Genomic DNA, 23,855 nt, shown 5'->3' with positions numbered 1-23,855 from the left:
TGTGAACTGGTTGGCTGCGTATCATTGCAGCCTCACCCGGCATTTCCCTTGTTGTGTCTCACCAGTCTCGTCCACGCTAATATACGAACAGCATTTTTGAACAACGTTCTGTTCGGAAACTCATAACGACACACCTTTAAGGCTATATGTACCCATACTTTTCTTAAGCGATATTTATACGTTATTTTTCTGTGCTTCTGCCAAATTTTAAGTATTATTTGCTAAACATTGTATTTGTTGTTTCAGAATGGATCGACCAAAAAAAAAGAGCTCTTGATGGTCAAAGCCAGAGCAGTCAAAGGCCTCAAGTGGCAATTTATTGACAGCGGCAGTAAGGTCTCCATGACCTCAACAATGGAAAATACATCAGTGGTATTTTCAGATGGCACCGTTGTGTTCAAAATGGATTCATTTCCACCGCTATCCATGAGGGTGTAAAAGGGAAGGAACTATGTGCTATGCACCAACCTCCTCTTCAGCAGACCAAAGACTGAAATTTTTCAAGGAAAGAGGTATGACAAATTCTTTTAACTAACAGCTAGACTCGTTTTGACTAGTCATAATTAGCTGCCTTGAAAGACCATTCTGACCATTCTGACCAAAGACCATTCATACTGAAAATGTAATTTTAACTTGCAAGAAGGACATTGTTTATCTGCTAAATGTGGACAGCAAAACTTTGCTTTGAAATACTGATTGATGATTAGTTGATAAAGTACTGGCTGAGCCCACAGATGGACGGCTCATCACCATGGAGGGTTGCATAATTGCGGTGTGTTTTATTTTAATGTATTTCTGATCCAGATACTTACCATTCAACTTGTGGCACACCAGGGAGCCCAGCCGGTGCCATTACGTTCAGTCGTTGTAAAACAAGCATGATTCCTCAATTCAACCTAGATTGTGAGCTTCACACATCCATGCTGAAATAATTTGCATTTTTTTAAAGAAAGATTACATACTGGTAGGAGGTCAGTCTTGTGAATTTAAGAATGGACTTTCCCGATTTACCCACCTGGGGGAAAAACTGAGCGATTTGGGGTTCCACTTGACAAATTATTCTCAAATCACAGTGAGTAAAAAATTTTTACAATGTTTTTTTTTTAATGCCTAACTTCAAGTGGTGTAACAATTTTGTTATATCAACAATTTGACTTGTTTTTATGATTCTCAGTGTCTGCCATGCATCATTTCATAGTATAAATACAACTGATAGCATACTACAAAAAACATTTTACATGAATATTCTCTATCCAGAATGCCAACTTTTTGAGCACAGATCTATGTAATTGGATCATACACATAAATCTATCAATTATGCAGGTGAATTATACCTCGTTATAACTAGCATTGCTTTGTTAGACATGCTAAGTTTTGGGGGGGTTTCTGTTCAACAGGAATGCAGCACTACGGAGTGTATTCCATTTACGGGATACAGCGCAGACATGATTTTACTCACTACAGATGGGCAACATTGGTTAAACTGTGTGGAAAACATGCTTGCCACAGGACTCTGTCATCAGGAATGAGGGACTACAAATAGAAATGCAACATAAATATGGTGTATTTTGTTGCATCTCCAAAAAACGAATAAATAAATGAGAACATGTTTGCATTAGGGGCGGCACGGTGGTCGACTGGTTAGCACGTCCACCTCACAGTTCAGAGGTCGTGGGTCCAATTCCAGCTCCAGCCTCCAAGTGTGGAGTGTCAGCTACCTTGTATGTTGTGTAACAAACGACACAATTATTTTTTTTAAATATCCGTGCATTTGCAAATTTGCATGTACCGAACTTCGAATATGCATCAACTGTAGTTTTAAACTGTAATATCGCCATTCAGAACGAGATATGGATCTTCACAACGCATGTCTCGCCAGATGAACTGTGAGTGGTCTGTTCTCTGGTAGTAGGCGAACTTGATGAAACATTGCTTGGTGTTGAGTGGAATAAGAACACCAACTGATGAGGGTCTGGTTATTCATGGATAGCACCTGATGTTGAAAGGAACAGTCAAAAATGAAGCGTGGTTTATTGTTGAAATACGATATGGTGGGTAAAATGTGCATACTGCAGACTGCTCTACTTCTTCCGATTTAAGTACCTTCACATACCCGACTTCAATAATCTTACCAATCTCAGTCGAGTAGCTCGCTGCATTCTCCGGTTCCCTTGTGTGTCTGTTTCATGTAGCTCTTATAAGCCATTTCTGCATGTGAAGAACTGTTGACCTTAGGCGCTCCAATATTCCTTAATAGAGGGGTTGAAAATCGGTTGACTCACTCAACTGAGACGTTGTGTGTTCATGTCCAGCAGACTCAGTCTCCTGGTCCTCGCATGAACGGACAACCACTTTCTCATTCTGGAATTGTAAGACATTGAGTTTCCATTGCTTTTTAACATTCTGGTACAGATCTTTAGGATTAGTGACTGAAGTGAAAAGGCACTTTTGGGGTCTGTTCTTTACTATGCCCCTGTGCACCTTGCAGCGCCCAACCAAGGGCAGTTTGGACGAAAGGGATGCACCTTTGGCATCTCAGTGGGTTGGGTCTGTAGTAGTAATGAGGTGTACCTAATCTGAGCCAAGCAGCACCAATGGCCGTACATTTTACAGTGCTATTCCTTTCAGGTGTTTCTGAAGGGCCCTAATTAGTCTAAAAAAACATGTGAGAATAGCTCATTTAATGTGATTTGTCAATATATAAATTTATGTAGCAAGCATACAAAAATAAAACTTTGTTTTTCGACAATTTGTGACTGTTGAATTCACTATACATCAAACAAAAGACTACGATTAAACAGCAAAAATAAACATTTTACAAGAATTTAAAAAAATGTGGGTGGGGAGAGATGAGGTACACGTTGCATCAATTTGGCATTTATGGTGGGGTTTTTTGTTCCAAAGAGAATTGTTCAGTTGTTGAATCCACTGACAAAGAAGCAGGGCTTTCTTCGTCGTCACTGTCTAACTGTCCTGGTTCCTCCTGAAGTTCAGATGTTGATGTAGCTGTAGAAATCAAACTGCTACTTATATAGGGAATACATTTCACATAAAACATGTAAAGGGTCCTCTGTGACAGTAATAGTATATGATCAGCTAGTAGCATAATTCGTCATCATGCGACATAAAAAAAGCACGCTGTTACTGCCATCCTTACTTTTTTCATCTGTTTGTTTTTTATTTGTTTTTCATTCAGGTATTGTAATTATGACTACTGCTGTGTTAGTGTAGGCTAGTAATAGACAGAGGTGGGCATTTTACTCAATTTTGCCAATCCGTCATCCATCGGCGGCCTGGGTATCCGTCCGTCATTCATCCGTCCGTCATTTTTTTCAAGCCGAACCGAACTGTAATCGTCAGTTGATCAGTCTGTCAGTCCGTTGGTTGAGTGTCAGTTAGTCCATCAGAAGACCGTCAGTCCGTCCATCAGTCCATCCCCCCACCCCAAAAAAAACACATCAGCAAAAAAAAGCACTGATGGACTGAGAAATCCTTGACCCGGTTAGTGACATTCGTCAGTCATCAGGAAAACAGGCATCTGTCAGTGAGGGACTGGTCCGCCAGTCTAAAGGAATGCCCACTTCTGGTAATAGACTAACACATTTGGGTTTGTGATTGCGGTAGGAACAGTATTCCATCATAAAGCGATGATTCACAATAATATAAACTGTAACAGCTGCTATTGCACCACATTTTACTACTATTCTGGCCTAATCTGTAGACTCACTTTTGTCACACAATTGGATGTGGCCCATATATGGGGCAAAGAATCAAGCTTTAGTTTCTGATAACTGAATCAGGGCCCAAGTGCTTGTCTCAAACTCTGGATAGTCCCTGACATTAACCAGCAAATCTTGACAAGCATGACCTGGTGGTCCTACTGGTTGACCAAAAGAAACATCGCCATCTTTTTGCACACGTTCTGCATCCCCAACTCTTGCACACAGATGGTCTGCAGACTCCTTGTTGAAGATGGGCTTCTCCACTGCTTATATTCTTAGCTGTGTTGAGCATGACAGGCTATCCACAGTTGGTGTTACCATCCACCTCTTCACAACTGTTTTTGAAGTGCTTTTCATGATTCTTTGCTCCATGTTTGTGCCTCCTCCAGTTGTGTGAAAAATAAATCTAAAGGGATGTAACTCCTGGCAAAAATCATGGCATCACCTTGCATTCTCAGAGGATGTGTTGTTTAAAGACCAAGTGTGAAGTAAACTTGACCAACCATATTTTGAGTAATGCTAAAGGCTAAAACTATTTTAAGCATACTTTTGTTAGTTTTTATGACACAACCCACCCAGATAACGCAAATGCATACCCGTCAACCTGTTTTCCCCGTATTTTATACGTTTTTTGATCATTTCAAATGGTGTACGCCGTATAACAATTTTTGTATGGGGGAAAAAAAAAATAACTCGTTTTTTGTTAGACCAATCTCGTCTTGCCCATTTCGGCTCTAATCCGGAGCGTCCGCTAGCGATTCTGACTGCAAACTTCGGCCGACTTTCACAAGCAAATTTCACCACCCGTTGAGCGATAAACACTATGTAAGATTATATATAGATACTGTGTAAGATTATACACAGAAATGTATGGGCAAATTACAACTTTTGTGAGATTCAGTACAGCCCGGGGTTGACAGGTATGCAAATGTGCTGCAATCTCCGGTAGTTTTCGGCAAGTGATGATATTTGAAGAGATCAAGTCACCGGTCACCCATTGTACTGCATTGTTGATTTCAGTGCAGTGATAGCAGAATAAACAGACTAAGTTATCTATCATGTATAACTTACAGCACGACACAGCATCAAATTTAAAAAAATAATGCTAGGCTAATAACCATAGCCTATATAGCTTACCATTCTTACATTCTGAGTCTCGTCTCCACTCCATGTCCGGTCGATCGGGCACAACACGTACCTCATCCTGAGCATCTGGCTCGTACATGTATGGTCCAACATACATCATACCAACATCCTCCTCTTCCCCCAGCTCATCAAACACCTCGATCGCCTCAGATGAGTTTAAAATATTGCTTTCAGGGTCTATTTCTGATTGGCTTTGTACACTTTCCGTGTTGTGCACTGCTGTTGTTGTCCTGACATGACGTTACACTTCCGGGTTGCCGCTCGCCAGTATCAAACTTCGGAAAAACTATTACTTTGTCGAATATACCAAATAGAAATGATTTTTTCATGCTTAATTTTTTTGTATTATGTTTAATTACCTTACTTAGACTTAATTTGGCATTTTCTGAAATTACTTCACACTTGAGCTTTAAATTTGTAGAAAAAAAGCTGATCAATGACATGACACAGAGCTTAACTCATTTCATATGGAAACGTTCTGGCTTTAAGAAACACCAAAAGAAATCAAGAAAAAAAAGTGATTTGATCATTTTTGCTCAGGGTTGTACAGTAATATGCCATCCTTTAGTATACATTCCTCTCATATATTCTCTTGGCAGATTTCAATTACATTTAATTATATTATAAATATTGCCTTACCCTGCACACTACCCGTTGTTAAGTCCCGAATCCTTTTATTGTACCTTTTTTTGCCCTACAGTTGGGGGGGGGGGGGGGGGAACACATGTAACGATATAGGTTCAGCTACAGAGTGCAAGAATAAACCATGTTTAGTTTGCTAGTTTGGTATATTGGTGTATGCAAATGAGTCAAACCCACATAGTTGTGGCGACAGGACCAGTCTGGATGTTGCTGGGAGTGCAGTCGCTTCTCTTTTTCAGCCAACTCATAGAACCTGGCTTTTTCCTCCTCTGGTAGCAAATGCCACTGTGTTGATGTAACATCACATTTTAGAATTAACATACAAACAACTCCAGCATACTCGGTGCAGTCACATCTGAGTATTACATTTATTAACTGTATGGACAAACACAAATAAGTGCATGTTTTGCAAAGTTACGGGATCTATTTCATGTTGGGGTTTTTCTCAATAAAAAATCATCATTCATTTCATTTAAATCAGAGGTGCCCAATATACTCAACCGAAAGGACCGCACTACCTGAAGTCAGGAGAACAGATGTGCAGAACAGCTACAAATACTAAAAAAATAAAATAAAATATCCAGGAGGAAACAATAGGCCAACCCAACCTATGTCCCCCCGGGACAATCTGCTTAGTGAATGCTTCAGGCAACAGACATCCAGTAAGGAGAAGGAGCCAGATGGACCGTCATGGAAGAACAAGCCCCTGCATTGCTGTACGACCATTGACAAGTTGAAGTGGCTGACAAAGAGAAAACATACGTACCAGTGGCTGGAAAAGGCTAGACTTAAATATAGCACGGAGGCACTAATCAAGGCAGCACAAGAACAGGTACTAAACACAAGATCAATAGACGCTGGGATCTACCACATCAGGCATGACCCGAGGTGCAAGTTGAACCAAAAATCTCCAAAGACTGTGCAGTGTATCACAGCAGTGTGTAAGATACTAGCAGGAAAGGCATACATTGAGTGGCATGACCAGGAAGCAGGAATAATGAATAGCAACATCTGCAAAAGAGAACATGAAAAGCTTGAAAAATACCAAGGACTGAAGGAAGGACTAAGGAAAATGTTGAATGTAAAGGCAACAGTGGTGTCAGTAGTGACTGCAGCACTAGGGCAGTAATTCCCAAGCAGTGTGGATGGCTCCGGCAGATAAACAGAACAACAACGTGTAGAGAAGAGCAATAGTGGGAAGAGATAAGATCCTGTGCAGAACCCTCAAGCTCCCAGCCCTCTGGTAGCCCACCAAGGTGGGCGAGGAAATTTATATATATACATATATTTTTTTTTTCTATGCAATTTTAAAAAGAAGAGTTTATAGGTTCTTCTTGAAGGTCTCCCAATGTATATGATAAACAGCTCGCAAGGCAAAAGTGTGGTCACCCCTGATTTAAATGCAGTATCTTTTTTTTTAAAAAGCAAATTAGTGTCACACTTACCATCTTTCCTAATGTCTCATTTATAACAGCAATATTCGTTGAGGCAGACCTGTCCTTAACTGCTTGCCTATGCTCTTTTGAGAACAACATGAAGGCATTTAGAGGCTTCTTGACATATGTTTGCTCCGTATATTGGTCGTCTACTTTTTTAGGTTTCTTCCTAAAATAGAACATACCAATTTGAATTTGTGAGGCCATTATGAGAAAAATCGGTATGTTGTATTTCCACAAATTCAGAAAGCCAACCCAATTAACATTTCTTTTAAAAATGTCACCCCTCAAAAAGAAGCTCCCTGTTTTCCTTCACGGACTAAACTAACTAATGTTTCAACTAGTTAGACGTAATTACCTTTTACAAGTATAGGTATGTTTCCACTGAGCAAGTTCAGTTCGGTGTTAGGCCCTGTTCCATATACAGCACCCTCATTGGTTTGCATCCAGTTTGAAGGCATGACACAGTGGCACAGTAGTGCCATTAACATTTTAAATAGCGCCATAACCTAGCAGCATGAAGGTGTGTAATATTGGTATTTTAAACTTATTGGTATTAGAAAACTTGACCTGCAGTGCTTTATGTGGACATTATAACAACAAGAAACCCAAACACCTTTAAATTTACTTTCCTTAGTAAATCATGGTAATTTTCAAATGGTGCCCTTGTTTTTCCTCACATTATGCAGTGTAAAGTAACACACAAACCCAGTTTAAAAAACGGGGTTTATACTTTAGAGTAGGAGTATTCAAATACACACCCTAGAAGGCCGGAATTTTTTTTCCAGTTAGTCAAAGGTCCATTTATCGTGGTTGGTCAAGTGACATGCGAAAATGCTGTAATGTCAAAACCAAAATGTCCTTTTCATTCAAAACAGCAAAAATAAGAACCGAAAAAAAAATTTATTTGCATGTTGACATAAATTTAACATAAACAATTGAATAAAAAAAAAAAAAACATGCCTGACGATGCCTGTGAGAACAATACTGCGGGAAGGGAACGTACATGAAAAAGAGCACTCTACAGTATTGTGCAGGCTTAGTTATGGCTTCTCCGTGGTATCGCGTAAGATAACAGTGGCCTTTCTTTTTAAAAGACCCCAACACAACAATTCGGGACAAATTAAGGGAGGGATGAAAACCCACTTTTGTTCTTGCTTATTAGTCCGTCCTTTTTTAAAAAAAAGACTTCTCTTCCTCTGCCCTGCCGTCCACAAATAGGGCATCCGTCCGTCCACGGAATGACCATCTCTGGTGATTCTATTCTATAGTCTGGTACAAACGCAACTGACCGAGTCACAACCCTTTGCTTCCAGGCAGTCGCCGTCATGTGACTGCCCATGCACAAACGAAGTGAATTGGTACACTTGAATAACAAACAATAAACACGCCTTAACATATTAACAATGAATTAATTAGGGGACATTTCTACAGGATGTCTGTGTATTGTTTTCATGGAGACAAGTCCTGGTATAGACATGTTTAGACAACCAAAGCACATAGTGAAGGAAAACGGTTTTCAATCGGGACGCGCCAGGCACATGCTTGACATCAATCTCATGCCACAATCGTCACATACACAATGAAAGGGCTGGTAGACTGTACATGAAACGTGGCTAGGGGTCATACTATATTATGTGAACACCCAAGCTTGTCTGATCAACCGTCACGCTGATCCCTGCTTTTCGAGAAACCATGGCGTGAGAATTGGGTTGCAAAGAAGCCAATCTCTTGCACAGCAAACAGAATACAGATCACCATGGTTTTACAGTCATGCAGACAGTGCATACATGAATAGACGTAACTTTGCCAGAACACTTCCAACTGCCAGTCAGCGGAATACATTGTGTACAACTAAATGCTTCCTCTCAAATGACTCCTTGGTAATTACAACACTTGAGTAAAACACCCCGTCTTTTCGCTTGATATTGATATTGTTGCACAATGCAGTATGCCAATATATTCCAATTAAAACTTTCACCGAGGAATTTTTGAAAAGATATCTTCCCCGAGCAGTCAAACAGCTGCAAATGAAATAGCAAGATCTTACTTTGGCTTGGTGATGGTGGGTGGAAGCGGAGCTGTGAAGTTCGCGGTTGTAACCTTGTACAACAGTTCTCCATTCCTTCATAAATTCAGACAGTAGGTGTAATTAGCTAGCGTTCTAATATTTCAGTATTGGTACTGTACATTTGCATTACTTACAGTAACCCAACAGGACACATTTTCATGCCATTAGGCAACATAACCTCTGGTACAAAATTAGTCTAGAAACAAAGAGAGATGCAAGTTGCTTTTGTGAAACAATAACAAAACTGCAGGAGTATTTTTCCTTCGAGTGACTCTATTCTCTTAAAACTGCATAATTAAAATTGATTGTAATTTTACCTGTCCAGGAATGTGTGGACGTGTCTCAATGTTCTGTGGAAGAGGTTGAATATTCTGATGGCTCATTGGTACAAAATGCATGATGGATGGAGTCATTACTGGATTCGGCTGCAGGAAATTGTTCTGTAGAGGCACATAACTGTTTTGTATGGGAATAAACCCATTATAACCTCTGCTCTGGCCAACGGGCCGAGGGTTTGTGCTGTAGACTGGCGTCGCAGTTCGAGATGGTAGAGCAGCGTTTGGAGGTAAACGGTTGGAGGTGAAACCTGACATATCCTTGTCCCTGTAAAAAACAAACAAAAAAAGCGCAACCTCCCTTGTTATATGCAATTAAAACCGTTATACCATGCATGCTCAGTGCTTGTGTGATATTTCAACAGTTATAAACTTTATTCCAACACCTGAAGACAATGCCAGGGATTATTTGGCTCTTGTGACACATATTGAGAGGGAGACGATTTTCTGTTGGCAATAACACACAATAGTAGGGTCATTAACACCATAGTTTACTTAAGCACCAGTAATGTTCTTTAGATACAATTCAACTAATAATCATTTCAGCAAATGTTAATTCTTAATATTACATCCTCAATGAATTAGCTAGTAACTTTACTAACAAATGGAAGAATTAGCAGTACATTCTGAGCTCTACTGAGCACTATTGTAGTTTTACATGAAAATGCTGGCAAAATGGCACATTTATTGATGTACTTACTCAGGTTGTTCCCAATGTAAGGTACGTACCTTCCTTATATGTTGAAGCAATGATGATGGAAGTTTACTTTTCTCGCCTCGTCTCGTCCGTATGACGTGTTCAACGTTTTGATGCCCTCTGTATCACACATTGTACCGCACACTGTTCATTCAACACAGGCTGACACAGCTGTGATGTCAGAGACATCAAAACACAATTGGTCTTTTATGTGAGTTTTGGGATGCTTTAGGGCATCACCTTAGACGATGATGAACATGACGCATCACTTTACATGATCATGTAACTGATCATACACAACTTTGCGTGATGATTTACATGATGCATAACATTGAATTCATGATGCATCAGTCATGGGGCTAATTTGAAAAAAGGTGCACTGGAATAGTGTTAGCCTAATGCGTTGCTAAAGAGTAACCCGCTCAAAGCTAAGTCTTTCATATAGACTCTAGTGTTGAAAACAACAACGGTATGTTCCAGGGGACCCTTGGTCTGCAAAGGAGTTCCGTTTCTATGGTAACATCACCTGAATTTGTACGCAAGTAGCATACCTGTCAACCCACAGGTGTACTGAATCTTACAAAAGTTGTAATTTGCCCGTACATATCTGTATATAATCTGTATATAATTACACATTATTTTCTAATGGCAGCTGTCACATAATCGGAAATCAGCTTTAAAAAACACAAAGTAAACCTGATGTTGCGGATATTTGTGCCAGTTTGTGGGTGTGTTGTGCGCATGCGTGAGGAAGACCGCGGAAGACCTTTGTCTCCCTCTGACGTGTGTTGTTAGGCTACTGGGCTCTCCGTTTTCAACGACGGGCAACGGCCGCACTGGTTGGAGAAAGCTCTCCCCTGCATCTCCCGACTACGCTAAGGCAACAAAAACAGCAACGGATAAAATTGACATTGGCTGTACAGATTCGCGATGTACGGTGTACATATTTGAAAAAGTGTTTCCACCTGTACAAATTATGCCAAAAGCGTACAATTTGACAGGTATGAACTAGCAAAGTGACTTCATCATTGAACTATCACTAACCTACAGTATAACCTCCACTGACAGATATGAAAAGTCATAATTTCAGTTATTTGTATAAAAAAGAGTTCATCAGGTCATAAATATAAAAAAATCTAATTAAAAACAGTAGATCTGATTTTAATGTTGTCTAGTCTTCTGGGGCAGACATTCATGCCTAAATCTGTCTCTATCCATCATTAAAAAGATTGAAAGGAACTGTAAAAGGTCATGCTGATTGTTCACAAATGTATGACTAACCACAGCAAAGGCATACAATTCAATGCATTATGAAAAAAAAAAATTACAATTCTTGAGTTTTTATTCTTCTAAAACTTAGGTAGCCTTTGTTTGTTTTGGTGGTGGTGTTAATATGGGGCTCAAATCATAATACAGTACAACATACTCAACTTTATTTATATAGCAATCAACAATCACTGCTGCATAAAAGTGCTGTAGGCCTACATGGAGTAAACATCATAAAATAATGACATACAGTATAGTGATAATACAAATTTATAATTATTTTAAATAAATTAAGGCTCAGAGGGGATCCAGCCTTTTCCATTAAATGTTAGGCAAGCCCCAAGGTCGAACAACTTCTCCAAGTCGACAAAACACATTGGTTGGGCAAGGTATAAACACTTTCTCCAAATCAGGTATTCCTTTTTGAATATAAAAGTGATGCCTTATGAGCGTGCCAGTAGTTTCTCCATAACGTTCCATATAGTTGTATTGGCTATGATCAAGGATCTCTCAGTCTCTCTTGTGTGCTGATTCTTTTTTGACTTGACTTTCCTGCTGCTGATTTTTGTCATCTCCCAACATTGATAATTTTCTTGGCGCCCCCTACTCTCCAACCCTTTCACGGGGCTCATCTCATTTCTCTAACTGCACCAATTTAGATCCTCAGTCCTTGTTCCTGTTTGGATGCTAGCAACTCCCAACAAAAACTCAATTGAAGAGACGAGGAGATTAACAGAGAAGCAAGGCAAGAGGAGCAAATGTTTCTAGAAATGAGACAATCACGTCAGATTTCAGAGACAGCAACCAAAGATGTCACGTCATCGACTCATGTCACAAAACCATCTCTGTGGCTCAACTATTACTATCACCACAAATGTCCACTTTGTCTTATGCTGTATTTGAAATGGGATTACATTAAAATGAAATATAAATCAACACTGTCACTCTCCTTAACTTTGCATATGCAAAGATGATCGTGAGTGGTCCATCCCAGGTGCATCTCCACCCACTCACCAAACTCCTCGTGTGTTACGCGTATTTGAAGTGACTTGTAATCAGCTGAGCTCGTTTACCTGCCAGTTAAGTAGAAGCACCTGTAGCCAAAGCCAAACTGTGGCAGGGTTTTTACTTTCTGAACCTGGATTACCCACCTCTGCTTGTAAATATGTATGAAGTGTAGATATGTTGCTTTTTTTTTCTATGTTGAATGCAAAACTAGTGTTTAACCAACAAAATGCATTTTTTTTCCATTTGCCATTTTTTTACTTTTCAAACATTTGCATACAAACCAACAAAATGTTTTTATTTTCTTTGTGTGGCGAAATACATTTGACAAAATGACAGCCGAATTACTAAATTAGAAATGGGTGGTTGGTTAGGTGTGGTAACCATGAGCCAGTGTAAATTCAGTCATTTTGCTATCGAATACTACCTCAAATTAGTGATGGACAAATGAAGCTACATGAAGCACTTGTAATTGAAACTTGTAATACTCTTGGTTTGATGCAGTGGAAATGTATATTTCCATTGCACTAGCCTTTATCTTTAAACCAAGACCACCATCTCGAAGAGTAAACAATATCACAAGTGTTTCATGAAGCTTCATTTTCCCATCACTACCTCAAATAGAACAGACACAAAATATGTGTATTCATAGAAGCATGACAAAAACTAGGGATTAATTTGTTAAATTAAAGTCCTGCATCATTCACAATCCGGCTGGTACATACCCATTTTTGTGCATCACCATAACGAAGTTATAAGACATCCGCAGAGGATCAGGCCCCTCCTTTTAAGCAATCCAATGAGCCTCTTGCGATAATTGAGACCTTCCTTAATATGGCGTCATAAGATCAACTTCTGTGTTGATGTTTTGAGGAGCTAAGAGCTAGGAATGTTGCAATTAATAGACTTGAGAGGAACCCTAAATTTTGGTGGGCGGTCTCATCTCCAATTTGAATTTTCTTTTCACCACTTGTTTGCCTGAATGCTCAAGAGAGGCCAGACGACTTGCGTGCCCCTATTTCACACCACCTGTTGGCTCCCATGCACATACGGAATGAATTTATAAAGGCACCCAACTCAGAGGGCAAACGAGCAAGCCTTTCCTTTTTGCTTTTTTCTGCCTTTTCCGCTTCATACTGGTTCCCAAGACCACAGACAGGCCAAATTCGACCACCTCGGCAATCCACTCTTCGGTGTCAAGCTCTCATCTCCTTAATGTGAGGGTATATGTGCTGTTTACCAAGAGTGACGCTATTAAATACATAAAATTGGTATTAAAATATGTTTGCAAGTTTTCCTTTTACTTTTGTGTGTGCATTTTTTGGGGCTGACTGTATATAAATATATTTGTTCAAGCGTTTGTGAGATCGGAAGAATAATGTAGACCTTCCACTTCAAGCTTGCTATTAATCAATTACACGATTGACACTTTATAAACATTGTTTTATAAACATTTTACCACTGTATAAAAAAAAATGCTTGCAGCAGAAAAAGTTCAGGAGTAAATGTGTCCATATAGGGTAAGATATTGGCTGCAAGTCATTCAGTCAATTGTCTTCCAGTGGCAGAAACGAGGCTTGTGCATCAAAATCTCCCCATTGTTTGCTCAGGGAAGAACGTGCATAAGTTTAAGTCCATCAAGAAATCAACAGTCTGGAAGGAATCTTGACGACGAATGCTTGGGCGATCGGGACGGAGGGTGGGCAATCATCTGATTCAGGCCAGGTGGCTGTTTAAGGTATATTTGGGAAATATGCTCTTCGAGAGAGAGTTCTACTGTTGTTGAACTCAGAGACAATGAGTCAGGGTCATCCTCGAAATCTGTCTCAGCTTGTCCACTTCCCTCCTCTACCTCTGGCACCAGCGCTGCTGTACATACCAAAATGTGGCTTATTTCATTTCAAAACTTGTTTTTCGTACAAAAGTAATAGGAAAATATTAGAAAAATCTTTTTTTTTTTTCTCTCTCACACACACACACATACACCTTACCCTGCACACTGTTTGCATCTGGCTCCATAATATGATCACAGTCCTCCTTTTTGCCCTGCAAAAAAACATTATTAGCCAAATGTACTTATAGGATATAGCAATAAGTCACACTTACATAGTTGTGCCTCCAGGACCAGTCTGGATGCTGCTGGGAGTGCAGTCGTTTCACCTTGTCAGCCAGCTCGTAATATTTGGCTTTCTCTTCCTGAGGTAGCAAATGCCACTATGTATAGGTAACAAGATATTCTTTGTTAAAATTAGATTTTATACTGCATATGCTCTGATCTGAGCATACAGAACATCAGTATACCTGTTGTATTTAGTTCAAACATGCGTTAGATGAGTATACGACGATATAAAACCTCTACAGACTACCGTTCGAATGCAAGGTGTACGTGATATTAACAAAAAATGAGCCCAAGGTAATCATTTCAAACAAAATGTAGTGGTGGGAAAATGAAGCTTCATGAAGCCATTGTGATTTTTTTTTTTACTCCTCTATATGGTGCGCTTGGTCAAGGCTAGCTAAAGGCTAGTGCAATGGAATTGTATTACTTCATCTTTAAAGCGAGAGTGCCATTTAGAGTCAAATATGATCACAAGTGCTTCATGAAGCTTCATTTGTCCATCACTAGTAAAATGCGCTTTAGTTGACTTTTCCTCAGCAGTGGACAAGAGTGCGTCGAGGTGATTCCACATGCATGAGCCATCAGTAACTGGTATTTTGAACTTTTCATAATTTCCTCCACCTTGACAATCACAAAATCAGTCAAGCTTTAGAAAAACAGCCCAAAAGTATCATGCTGCTACCACCGCGCTGGTATACAGTAATTATTTTTTTCATATCCACTGCACTTTAGTGATAATCATTAACTTTTTTTTTTACATCGTGTGAGCGGTTACACTTACCATTCTTCCTAGGATCTTGTTTATATCTGCACTGTTTCTTAAATGCGAATGGTGCCTGACAGCTTGTCGATGTTCCTTCATGAACAACATAAATGCATTTGGCGGCTTCTTGACATACGTTTGATCCAGTTTTTTGTTTATCTTCCTAAAATTTGAAGAAAAAGAAATAACAGCATTCAAGGCATCTTGGTGAAATTGTGAGGACACACAGCAGCAGTTGCTGTAGAAAGTTATTGATAAACAAGACATTGGGTCTCATTCACTAACCATGCGTACGCACAGATCTGTGATTCGTCAATATATTCATAGTTGAATTTGTGCATACTCGGCAAACATTTTATTTCTACAAATCATGAGTACACACAAATAATGATGAATCAACTTTTGAAAAAACATCAAATACATGTTTTACCCAAGTTATAGGCTATTGATAGAATGTACTGTAGCTGCCTGTAAACGGCAGAGAATGAATAAAAAATTCAAAATGAACTCCCGCCTATCATCGCTGTGAAATTTGTCACTTGATTCATGTAGGGCATCCAGTCATACAAAAATTCGTACACATAACACACAAGTGTTATTACTTGATTCTCGGTATGGTGGGTGGAAGAGGAGCAGCATAGTTAGGAGCTGTAACTTTATACAACAGCTCTCCATTCCTGAAGAGTAGACAGAAACATATGACATACAGTTAATTATATATCTCTCTAATTCAACATTGAATATGGTTGACAAAACAACGTCAAATGTTTATGAACTAAATAAGGTCAAATACATGATTAAAAATTTCCCATTTGTTTTTTTTTTTTTTTAAATTTCTCATACCATAGCGTTCCAACAGTTCCGCCATTTGCAACTCATCAAATTCAATAAAGAGCCATTCGAACTAGTGACAGGCACGACTGTTCTTGTGCATGTACTGATCATTAGAATCAGTTCATTAACACGATTAGTTCGCCGTTCATTCTACAATGGTATTACTTACAGTAATCCAACAGGACGCATATTCATGCCATTAGGTAGCATCACCTCCGGTACAAAGTTCGTCTGAAGGTAGAAACACAGAACAGGCAGTGTATGACAAAAGCTCTGGATGATTGCTTCAACTGGCATCATGGCTTCATGGCTCCATAATGAGCATACTGTAGTAACCTACCACCCCCACCCATGGCTCATTCTTCCCAGACTCTTGACTGACTCAACAAATAAATGACTATCCCCGCATGAATAACACAAAGAAAAACAAAAAAAAACAGTGATTGTCAACTTACCTGGTCAAACACCTGAGCAAGTGTCTCTGTGTTCTGGGGATGTGGTTGCACATTCTGATGAGTCATTGGCACAAATTGCATTCTGGTAGCAGCCATCATTGAACTTGCTTGCATATAACAGTTTTGTATGGGAATAAACCCATTAAAACCCCTGCTCTGGCTGGCAACTGGCTGTGGGTTGGCGCTGTACCTGGATCCAGCAGGCTGAGCAGGATTTTGAGGTAGACCTTTTGATGCGAAACCCGACATTTCCATTTTCTGGAAAAGAAAAAACCCTCACTCGTTAAACGCACCTTGAGACTCTCTCCAGAAGGATGTATCAACAACTAGAAATGCATGGTCATAGATGACCGCATGGAATTGACAATCTTCCAGACAGTTAAATTGTTGTTGATCTATTTTGTGAAGTATAGTAAATTAGCACATGAAGCAACATTGGTTACATACTGTATTAGCGCTCTTTTGGTGGTTGGCAACATTGGAGGGATGATCATAAAATTTTGTTTTTTATCACTTACCAAAGATTTATTTCATTTTACGTCGTGTGAGTCATGTGCATATTTCTTAGTATACTTGTAATGGGGGAAAAAATGCGCTTCACTAATTTTAGTCACATTTTCTTGACTATTAAATATCACAGTTTGATTATGGATGCTATGGATGATTATCGATTAATTTGATGCAAAATGCTTAAGGCTTGGTGGTGATTGAACGTATGTGCTTGTCTTGACTGAGACCCAATTTATTATGCTGTGAAAGTGAAACAATCATGCGCTACTTGTACTTATGTGCAGCTTCTGCATTAATATCAAACATCCATTTTACGGCTTAAGCTCGTTCCAAGCCACTGGGAGTTCCAGCCTTTCCCGGTGGTCTTCCAGCGCAAATGGCTACTCCCTGGACTGACCAACAGTCAATCACAGGGCATATGTAGAGACATTCACTCTCAGATTGACACCGTCAGTGAGTGGGGACCGTACCTAAGGCGTCTGCACAGAAATCAGGCAAGTGAACCCCTACACCATCAGTGACTCACACTATATACCAATGTGTTAGATTCTAAACAGCTACTGCAATTCCCCATGGTTATTTGGGTTATTACACCTACTTACTCTGTTTCCAGTGTTGCTTTGGTATCTTACGATTATGTTCACTGATAGCTGAGGTTGTTTGTCTAGTCTGTGAATTCTAATGACGTGTAGCACCTCAAGTCGGGAAGCTTGGTGTCTATATTCATCACACGTTAAACACTCACCACCCTAAATGCAACAAATGCTGACACAGCTTTGTGGTCAAAGAAATCAAAGCATTGTTGGTCTTTCATGTGTGTTTTGGGGTGCTTTGGCACATCACCTTATATGATGATGTACACAACATGAATTCACTTTACATGATGACATACATTAGAATCATCACTTCACATTACATGATGCTAAGTTTGAATTTAAATACTAGCTCCTAAACCTCTCACCTGCTGTTTGTTTGAATAGGCTTTAGTTTCCACAACCTTGAACAGTCTGAATAGATGTCACTAGAATTTCACCTAAATGATTTTTGTTGTGTGCACATTTAAATAATGGAAGCTTCGTGGGCTTGTTAAACGGGACATACGGCAACAATTTGAATAGCATCTCACAAGCTCGGCAGAGTTCAAGGCTGTCGTGAATAATCCATACCTTGTCCACGATGGTAATTTAACATTTTGCTTGTCATGGCTTAAATCGTACCGTAAGTATAGGATGGTTACTAAAGAAGACGGCCATTGCCACATGAAGCAAGCCAGGAATGGTTTGTTTTTCCTTTTTACTTATTTAAATTGGGTTTCAGCAGTACAAGAATTGTAGACATGTAATAAGGAAATTACCATCTTTTTTTTTTACGAGTAATTGAACCTGTAGGAAATTAGATTACATCCAGCAGTTTACTTGCTCTTAGCATCGACTATAGTGTTGGTTTTTACCTTTTTTATTATTTTTTATTTTTTTTGCAACCAATGTACACGTTAAAATTAAATGAACACAAATTGCTTTTATTTCAGTATGGAATTAATACCACTAGGTGACAGTGTTTCTCTGCAACTACTTTCTTCTCCATTTCCACTGCTTCTAATAGTGAGTGCTTTACGAGAACATAATGATGATTTAATGAGTACATAATATATGAGTGGAACCTTTCAGCATTCACACGTTATTCTACACTGTCTGACTTCATATGTTATACTTATGTTTTATATATGTTATTATCATTTTTTAAATCATTTTTTTTATTCAACAAAACAAATTCACATTGTTCAAATGTGAAATTCAGAACATTCAGCTCATTCAATTCACTTTGTGAAAGATTTTCAATATGCCAAAATATTCCCTTTTACCACAATATTTTACCAAAAAGCTTGGGAATAATACTCAAAATGCTAAAAAAAAAATTAAAAAGAAATCCTATTTGGCAAAAATACAACATTTTCACCACTGAAATTTCCACAAAAAATTCCCTGTTCATTCTCAATCAAAAATAATTGCTAAAAAGATAAAATTGTTTCCCCTCTAATTTCCACAGTTTTGACTGATTTAAACTGTTCCAATTTTAAACTTTTCAGATTATCCATACTACATTTTTGTTTCAACATTTCAAAATAAAACCCTGAAAGTAAGATGTTTATGTTTGTTCTCCTTTTAATTTCCTTATTGTTTGTCCCATTCAACATATTCCAAATATTCACGGCATCCAGAATACTTTTTTTCCCTCATCCAATCCATCTTGGTGACTGTTCAAATTCACAGAAAAAATCAACATTTTTACTTATTCACCTCCGGTTCCCCCACATGTCGACTGATTCAAACAGGTTCTGCTCGTTCCAACTAATTGTTCATTCCACATCATTAAATATCATTTCAAATCATTCCATACTTAGTCATTAAGCATTTACAGCCTTCAAGCGCAATTTCTACAGAAATTGCATTCTCTAGTTGTATTTTATTCTCCTCATTTTTTGACACGCTTCTCCTTGTATATGTCTTGACTGATTCTCACTATTGAAACTATTCCAAAATTTCACTAAATCACAATCACAGATAAATATTGTATATCCTCCTGCGAAATAAAAAATAGAGCCCTTGCACTAAATAAATGTGTGACAAATTCATGACTCACATACTGAATGTAAACAGTCTCCTTTGTTACTATTTTTAGCAGTGATTAGATTTATTAGTTTACGCAGTCCAATTGTAGCTTAACCAAACCTCTGCAAGACCTTGAAAAAGAGATAAACATGTTGCCAAGGCAACCGCAGCCAGCAGAACAAATTAGACTTCACAAACATTACCATTAAAATGCCTGCAGTTGAAACAAAAAAAAAATCCTTAATCGTACTTCAGACCCATTTATCGTTGTTCTATTTTTGGGCACGTGTGTCTTCAGCCGACAGTGACACGAGCTTCGCATGACCATGCACCTGTTGGTGTTGTGGTGTCTACAGCGGGCTACCCGGCGGGATGGGTCGATCTAATTAAATCATGGCTCTCCTCTCCACCCTCTGTCTTAGTGAGATGGCTTTATGTGTGCTGTCAGAGCCGTAGGCAGGAAACAAGATCAATAACAAATAGTTTAAACTATAGGGTCTGATTATATTTTCCCTGCTTTTCTCTGGAAAACTGACCAGGTATATACAATTGTCTAGTCCGTGTTCTTTGATGAGGAATTTGAAAATTGAATTCAACTATTCATCATACTATGAGTTAGACTGAGATTGTTTAAACTAATTACAAGACCAGAATTGAAAACGAATAAAAAATAAAAAACAACTCAATGTCAGTGATGCTGTAGTGCACGCAACCCCAATGAGTGGACCGCCGGCCAATTGCGGCCGAAGTGACTGACTGGACTGTATTCATTACATTTACAAAGAGTGAGTGTGAGCTGTGGAAGTCATCCTGACTGTTTAGTGTTTCATTATGGGATAGCTAGCAGCAGGCTAGCCTGCACTAGTGATGGGAAAATGAAGCTTCATGAAGCACTTGTGATATTTTTACCTCCTCTACATGGTGCTGTTGGTTTAAAGATAAAGACAAGTGAGATGTATTACATTTCCACTGCATCTTTAAACCAAAAATTCAATCAAGATGAGTCCAAAATGATCAAGTGCTTCATGAAGCTTCATTTATCCATCAGTAGTCTGCACACCCGCATCTTAAGTAATATTTTACGATCCTGTTCTCAAATCACTCATAGTTTTACCATTCAAACACCACATTAGAAATCTAAGGTGCTAAACTCTTAATGGTTAATACTAAATGCAAAGGTTGCCTTCATTAGCTTAATTTGTTGTTGCTTGGCCCTCAGTGAGAACTAATTGGGGTACCCTGGTATAGAGGTTCACTCCTTGCCCTGGGATTGACAGGTGACCAGTCCAAGGTGTTGGTCGTCTGGGATAGGCTTTTTGTTATTTCAAAGGCTGACAACAATGCGAAAATATACACAAGTAGTGTTCTACACAGCTTCAGCCTCTGTTGTCCATTTATATCCTGATTTTCTCTTCTTGCTTCTCTCTTGTCCGCCCCCAGTCTAAAAAAGCTTCAAAGTAGTTTAGGCGTATCCCTCTCCATGGTAACAGCATCCCTCTCACGCTCTCACATCTCATAATTCTGCCCTACCCAACGAAATAATCACTGTACCCTTCCCCCATGTGCATTGCCTCCCCCCACACTCCCTTGCTCCCGCTCTCTCTCTCTCCTGCATTCCCTCAACCTCTCCTGCTCTGTCAGCCGCTGCACTGTTAATGCCGTGTTGACCGCTAACTGCAAGATGTTCACCCCAGCTTGCAAAGGATCTTCAGGGGAGGCGAGGTAAGGCATTGGCTGCTGGCGGCAGCAAATGGAGAGCCAAAACACTGATCGGGAAAAACAGGCGTTTTTTTTTGTATGATCAGTGTGAGAACTCCCCAGATGGATACAAGAGATGGAGTTGCTGGCTTTTTGTTCGACTCCGCAGCATTTGCACTAATGCAAGTGAAGTGGAGAGCTATTTTAAGGATTTTTTTGACTTCAGGGTTCTCAATATGCTTGAACTCCAAAGGAAATGTGTGGGTTTAATTCCGGTGTGTGTGTACAGTACATGCGCAAGTGTGAGTGGAAGCGTGATGGCATGCAGATTGTCTTCTGTGTACTGCTGCAATGTCTGGTCATGGTTGCGACGTTTTGTGTTGGTTTATAACACCATATGGCACGTGTGTATGTGTGTTGAGACTGGTGAGTGGCAGCATGAAGTTACCGGTAGGTTTCTGCATATGTGCGTGGGTGGTTAACTCATTCACTGCCAGACAGTTTCAGCCACTTTTACCCTAAGGTTTAATTTAAAATATATATATATATATATATATATATATATATATATATATATATATATATATATATATATATATATATATATATATATATATATATATATATATATATATACACAAATCAATTCAAGGGATTGAATGGCTGGACAAATAAATATGTGAATGGCATTGAATGAGTTAAGAAGCGTACCTTCCTATTTTTGTTCAATCAGCTGAAAGCATTGGTCGTTTAGTCAAGTTGTAGTGAAGGAAAGCAATGCCAAGGATGGAGAGAATGGAACATGTTTTGGTGATAGTAGTAGTATTTTTAAAGGTGAAGACTGGGCAGACATAATTTGTTGGCAAGCATACTGTAACTCTTGCGTGTCCGTTAATGAGTAAATGTCAGTTCATGAATGAACTGTCAAGTATGTGGGGGTACTTTTGTTTTCAATCTTGTGTCTTCATATGTACACTATGGTGAGGGAGTCCAAATCAAGCCTGTGGGTGTGCATTCCCTACTGTATGCGGTACAGAAAGGAACAGCGGGATGCAGCGAAACGTGCAGCTCTGAGTCTGTGTTTGAGATAATGACAAATATTCCTTCAGCGCAAAACAATCCACTGGTATTTTGCAGTAAAATTGTCTGAACCTTATGCATGCTTATCACAATACAATATATACACTGATTTAGAGGTACTACGAGCATTTCTTTTTAGGTCAAATATAGCGCTTGACTCGTATTGCATAACATGTCAAAATTGACAGATATTCTCTAGCAATGTAGGCAAACATTACAGAAGCAGCTTGACTCTCATATTAATATTCAAATCAAGAAAGAAGACAAAACATATATACAAGGAGTGGGTTGCTGGATAACAGGGGGGCAGTGTGTAAAAAAAAACACAGGGTGAATAATTCCCCAAATGCAAACATTGATTTTGAGGGGCAAAATCATCTATTCTAAAGGATCCATCTATCCATCCATTTCTTGTAGCATTTAATCTATTTGTCTGTCTATCCCAGGCCAGCTGACATCAGGTGAAAGGCAGACCACACACTAGACTGGTCGCCAGTCAATCACAGGGCATGGAGACAAACAATGCTTCACACTCACATTCACAGCATCACTGTGAGGGATTCGAAGCAATATTTTTTGGAGCTGTGTGAGTGAACCATTACGTACGCCCATTTGAAGCGTGAGGAAAAAAAAAAACAGGAAAAAAAATTCCAGAGTATGTCTTCCTTGACCGTCCCGTGCGTGTTGGTTGTGAGATATAGTTTGCAAAGTTGGATAGCTTTGTGATACAACATCTATGTTGTAATATTGTTTGACCTGGCAGAACTGGTGAATTTGAAAAACAGTAACTACTGATGAGGGAATAAAGCTTCAAGATGCTTGAGATGTTGTGTTTATTGAGCCCTCTAGATAGCACTCTCTGTTTAACATTGGGCTGAAAGCACACTGACTTGCCATTTCTTAAACCCTTTTCTTTAACCCATTAAGGCGTAAAGTGCCTGGCTCAACAGCTCCCTAAAACCGTCGGTCGCCTTTGGAATTACCCTTGAAAACCTGAAGTTTTCCCTGAAATTCAACACTTACAAAATAATTTTTATCTCAGCCCCTGTAGCAGACAGAAACATAATTCTATAAGAGTAAGAGAGCTTAGACATGTGGCTTTCACACAGGTAGAGTTTACTATTATTTATTAGTAAATAATAATATATTATCATCTTTCAATCGAAGATGTAAAAATAACGTGACAGTGCAAGAGAAGCACTATTTTAATTCGAAAAAAATGGAGTGGTAATTATCCTCTATTCTGTTTCGAAGACGTCAATATCGTCATTGTCTACAAACCATATCATATCACGTACGACTGGTTCCAAGTCGTCGTCTATATATCACTATATATATATATATATACTTATTTCAGAGCTCCCGGCGATCGACGGCGTCCGCCATTAGCCTACGGCTCGAAAAAAATCCGCGACATCATCCGCGGTCTCACGAGATCGCCACGTGTATATTCTAATGCATTAAATT

General features: G+C 39.1%; 2 protein-coding genes across 4 annotated transcripts; both read right to left on the bottom strand.

The window, feature by feature from the left end:
• Positions 1 to 2,708: 2,708 nt before the first annotated feature.
• LOC147144595 (transcription factor 7-like 1-B) lies at positions 2,709 to 10,171 on the bottom strand. 2 transcript variants are annotated; one of them, XM_086036115.1, is made up of 9 exons: positions 10,082 to 10,171; positions 9,739 to 9,799; positions 9,335 to 9,620; positions 9,152 to 9,213; positions 8,997 to 9,071; positions 6,956 to 7,115; positions 5,688 to 5,795; positions 5,508 to 5,562; positions 2,709 to 3,006 (listed from the first exon to the last, which is right to left on the bottom strand). In XM_086036115.1, the coding sequence occupies exons 2-9, from the start codon at positions 9,777 to 9,779 to the stop codon at positions 2,879 to 2,881; spliced, it is 915 nt and encodes a 304-aa protein (XP_085892241.1). In that variant the 5' UTR covers positions 9,780 to 9,799; positions 10,082 to 10,171; the 3' UTR covers positions 2,709 to 2,878. The 2 variants fall into 2 exon arrangements, with proteins under 2 accessions (XP_085892241.1, XP_085892243.1); XM_086036117.1 differs by lacking the exon at positions 10,082 to 10,171 and adding an exon at positions 10,053 to 10,080.
• A 2,561-nt stretch (positions 10,172 to 12,732) lies between these two features.
• Positions 12,733 to 17,702, bottom strand: LOC147144594 (uncharacterized). 2 transcript variants are annotated; one of them, XM_086036014.1, is made up of 8 exons: positions 17,604 to 17,702; positions 16,492 to 16,749; positions 16,206 to 16,267; positions 15,805 to 15,879; positions 15,221 to 15,365; positions 14,427 to 14,534; positions 14,312 to 14,366; positions 12,733 to 14,189 (listed from the first exon to the last, which is right to left on the bottom strand). In XM_086036014.1, exons 2-8 carry the CDS (start codon positions 16,744 to 16,746, stop codon positions 13,966 to 13,968), a joined length of 924 nt encoding a protein of 307 aa, XP_085892140.1. In that variant the 5' UTR covers positions 16,747 to 16,749; positions 17,604 to 17,702; the 3' UTR covers positions 12,733 to 13,965. The 2 variants fall into 2 exon arrangements, with proteins under 2 accessions (XP_085892140.1, XP_085892141.1); XM_086036015.1 differs by having other exon boundaries at positions 12,733 to 14,186.
• Between the last annotated feature and the right edge of the window lie 6,153 nt (positions 17,703 to 23,855).

Source organism: Filicampus tigris, chromosome 7 (genome assembly GCF_054856515.1).
Source record: "Filicampus tigris isolate MCC_2025a chromosome 7, RoL_Ftig_1.0, whole genome shotgun sequence".
Classification (NCBI taxonomy): Eukaryota; Metazoa; Chordata; class Actinopteri; order Syngnathiformes; family Syngnathidae; genus Filicampus; species Filicampus tigris.
The sequence above is the reverse complement of the archived record's forward strand: the minus strand, read 5'-3'. Positions and strand labels throughout refer to the sequence as shown.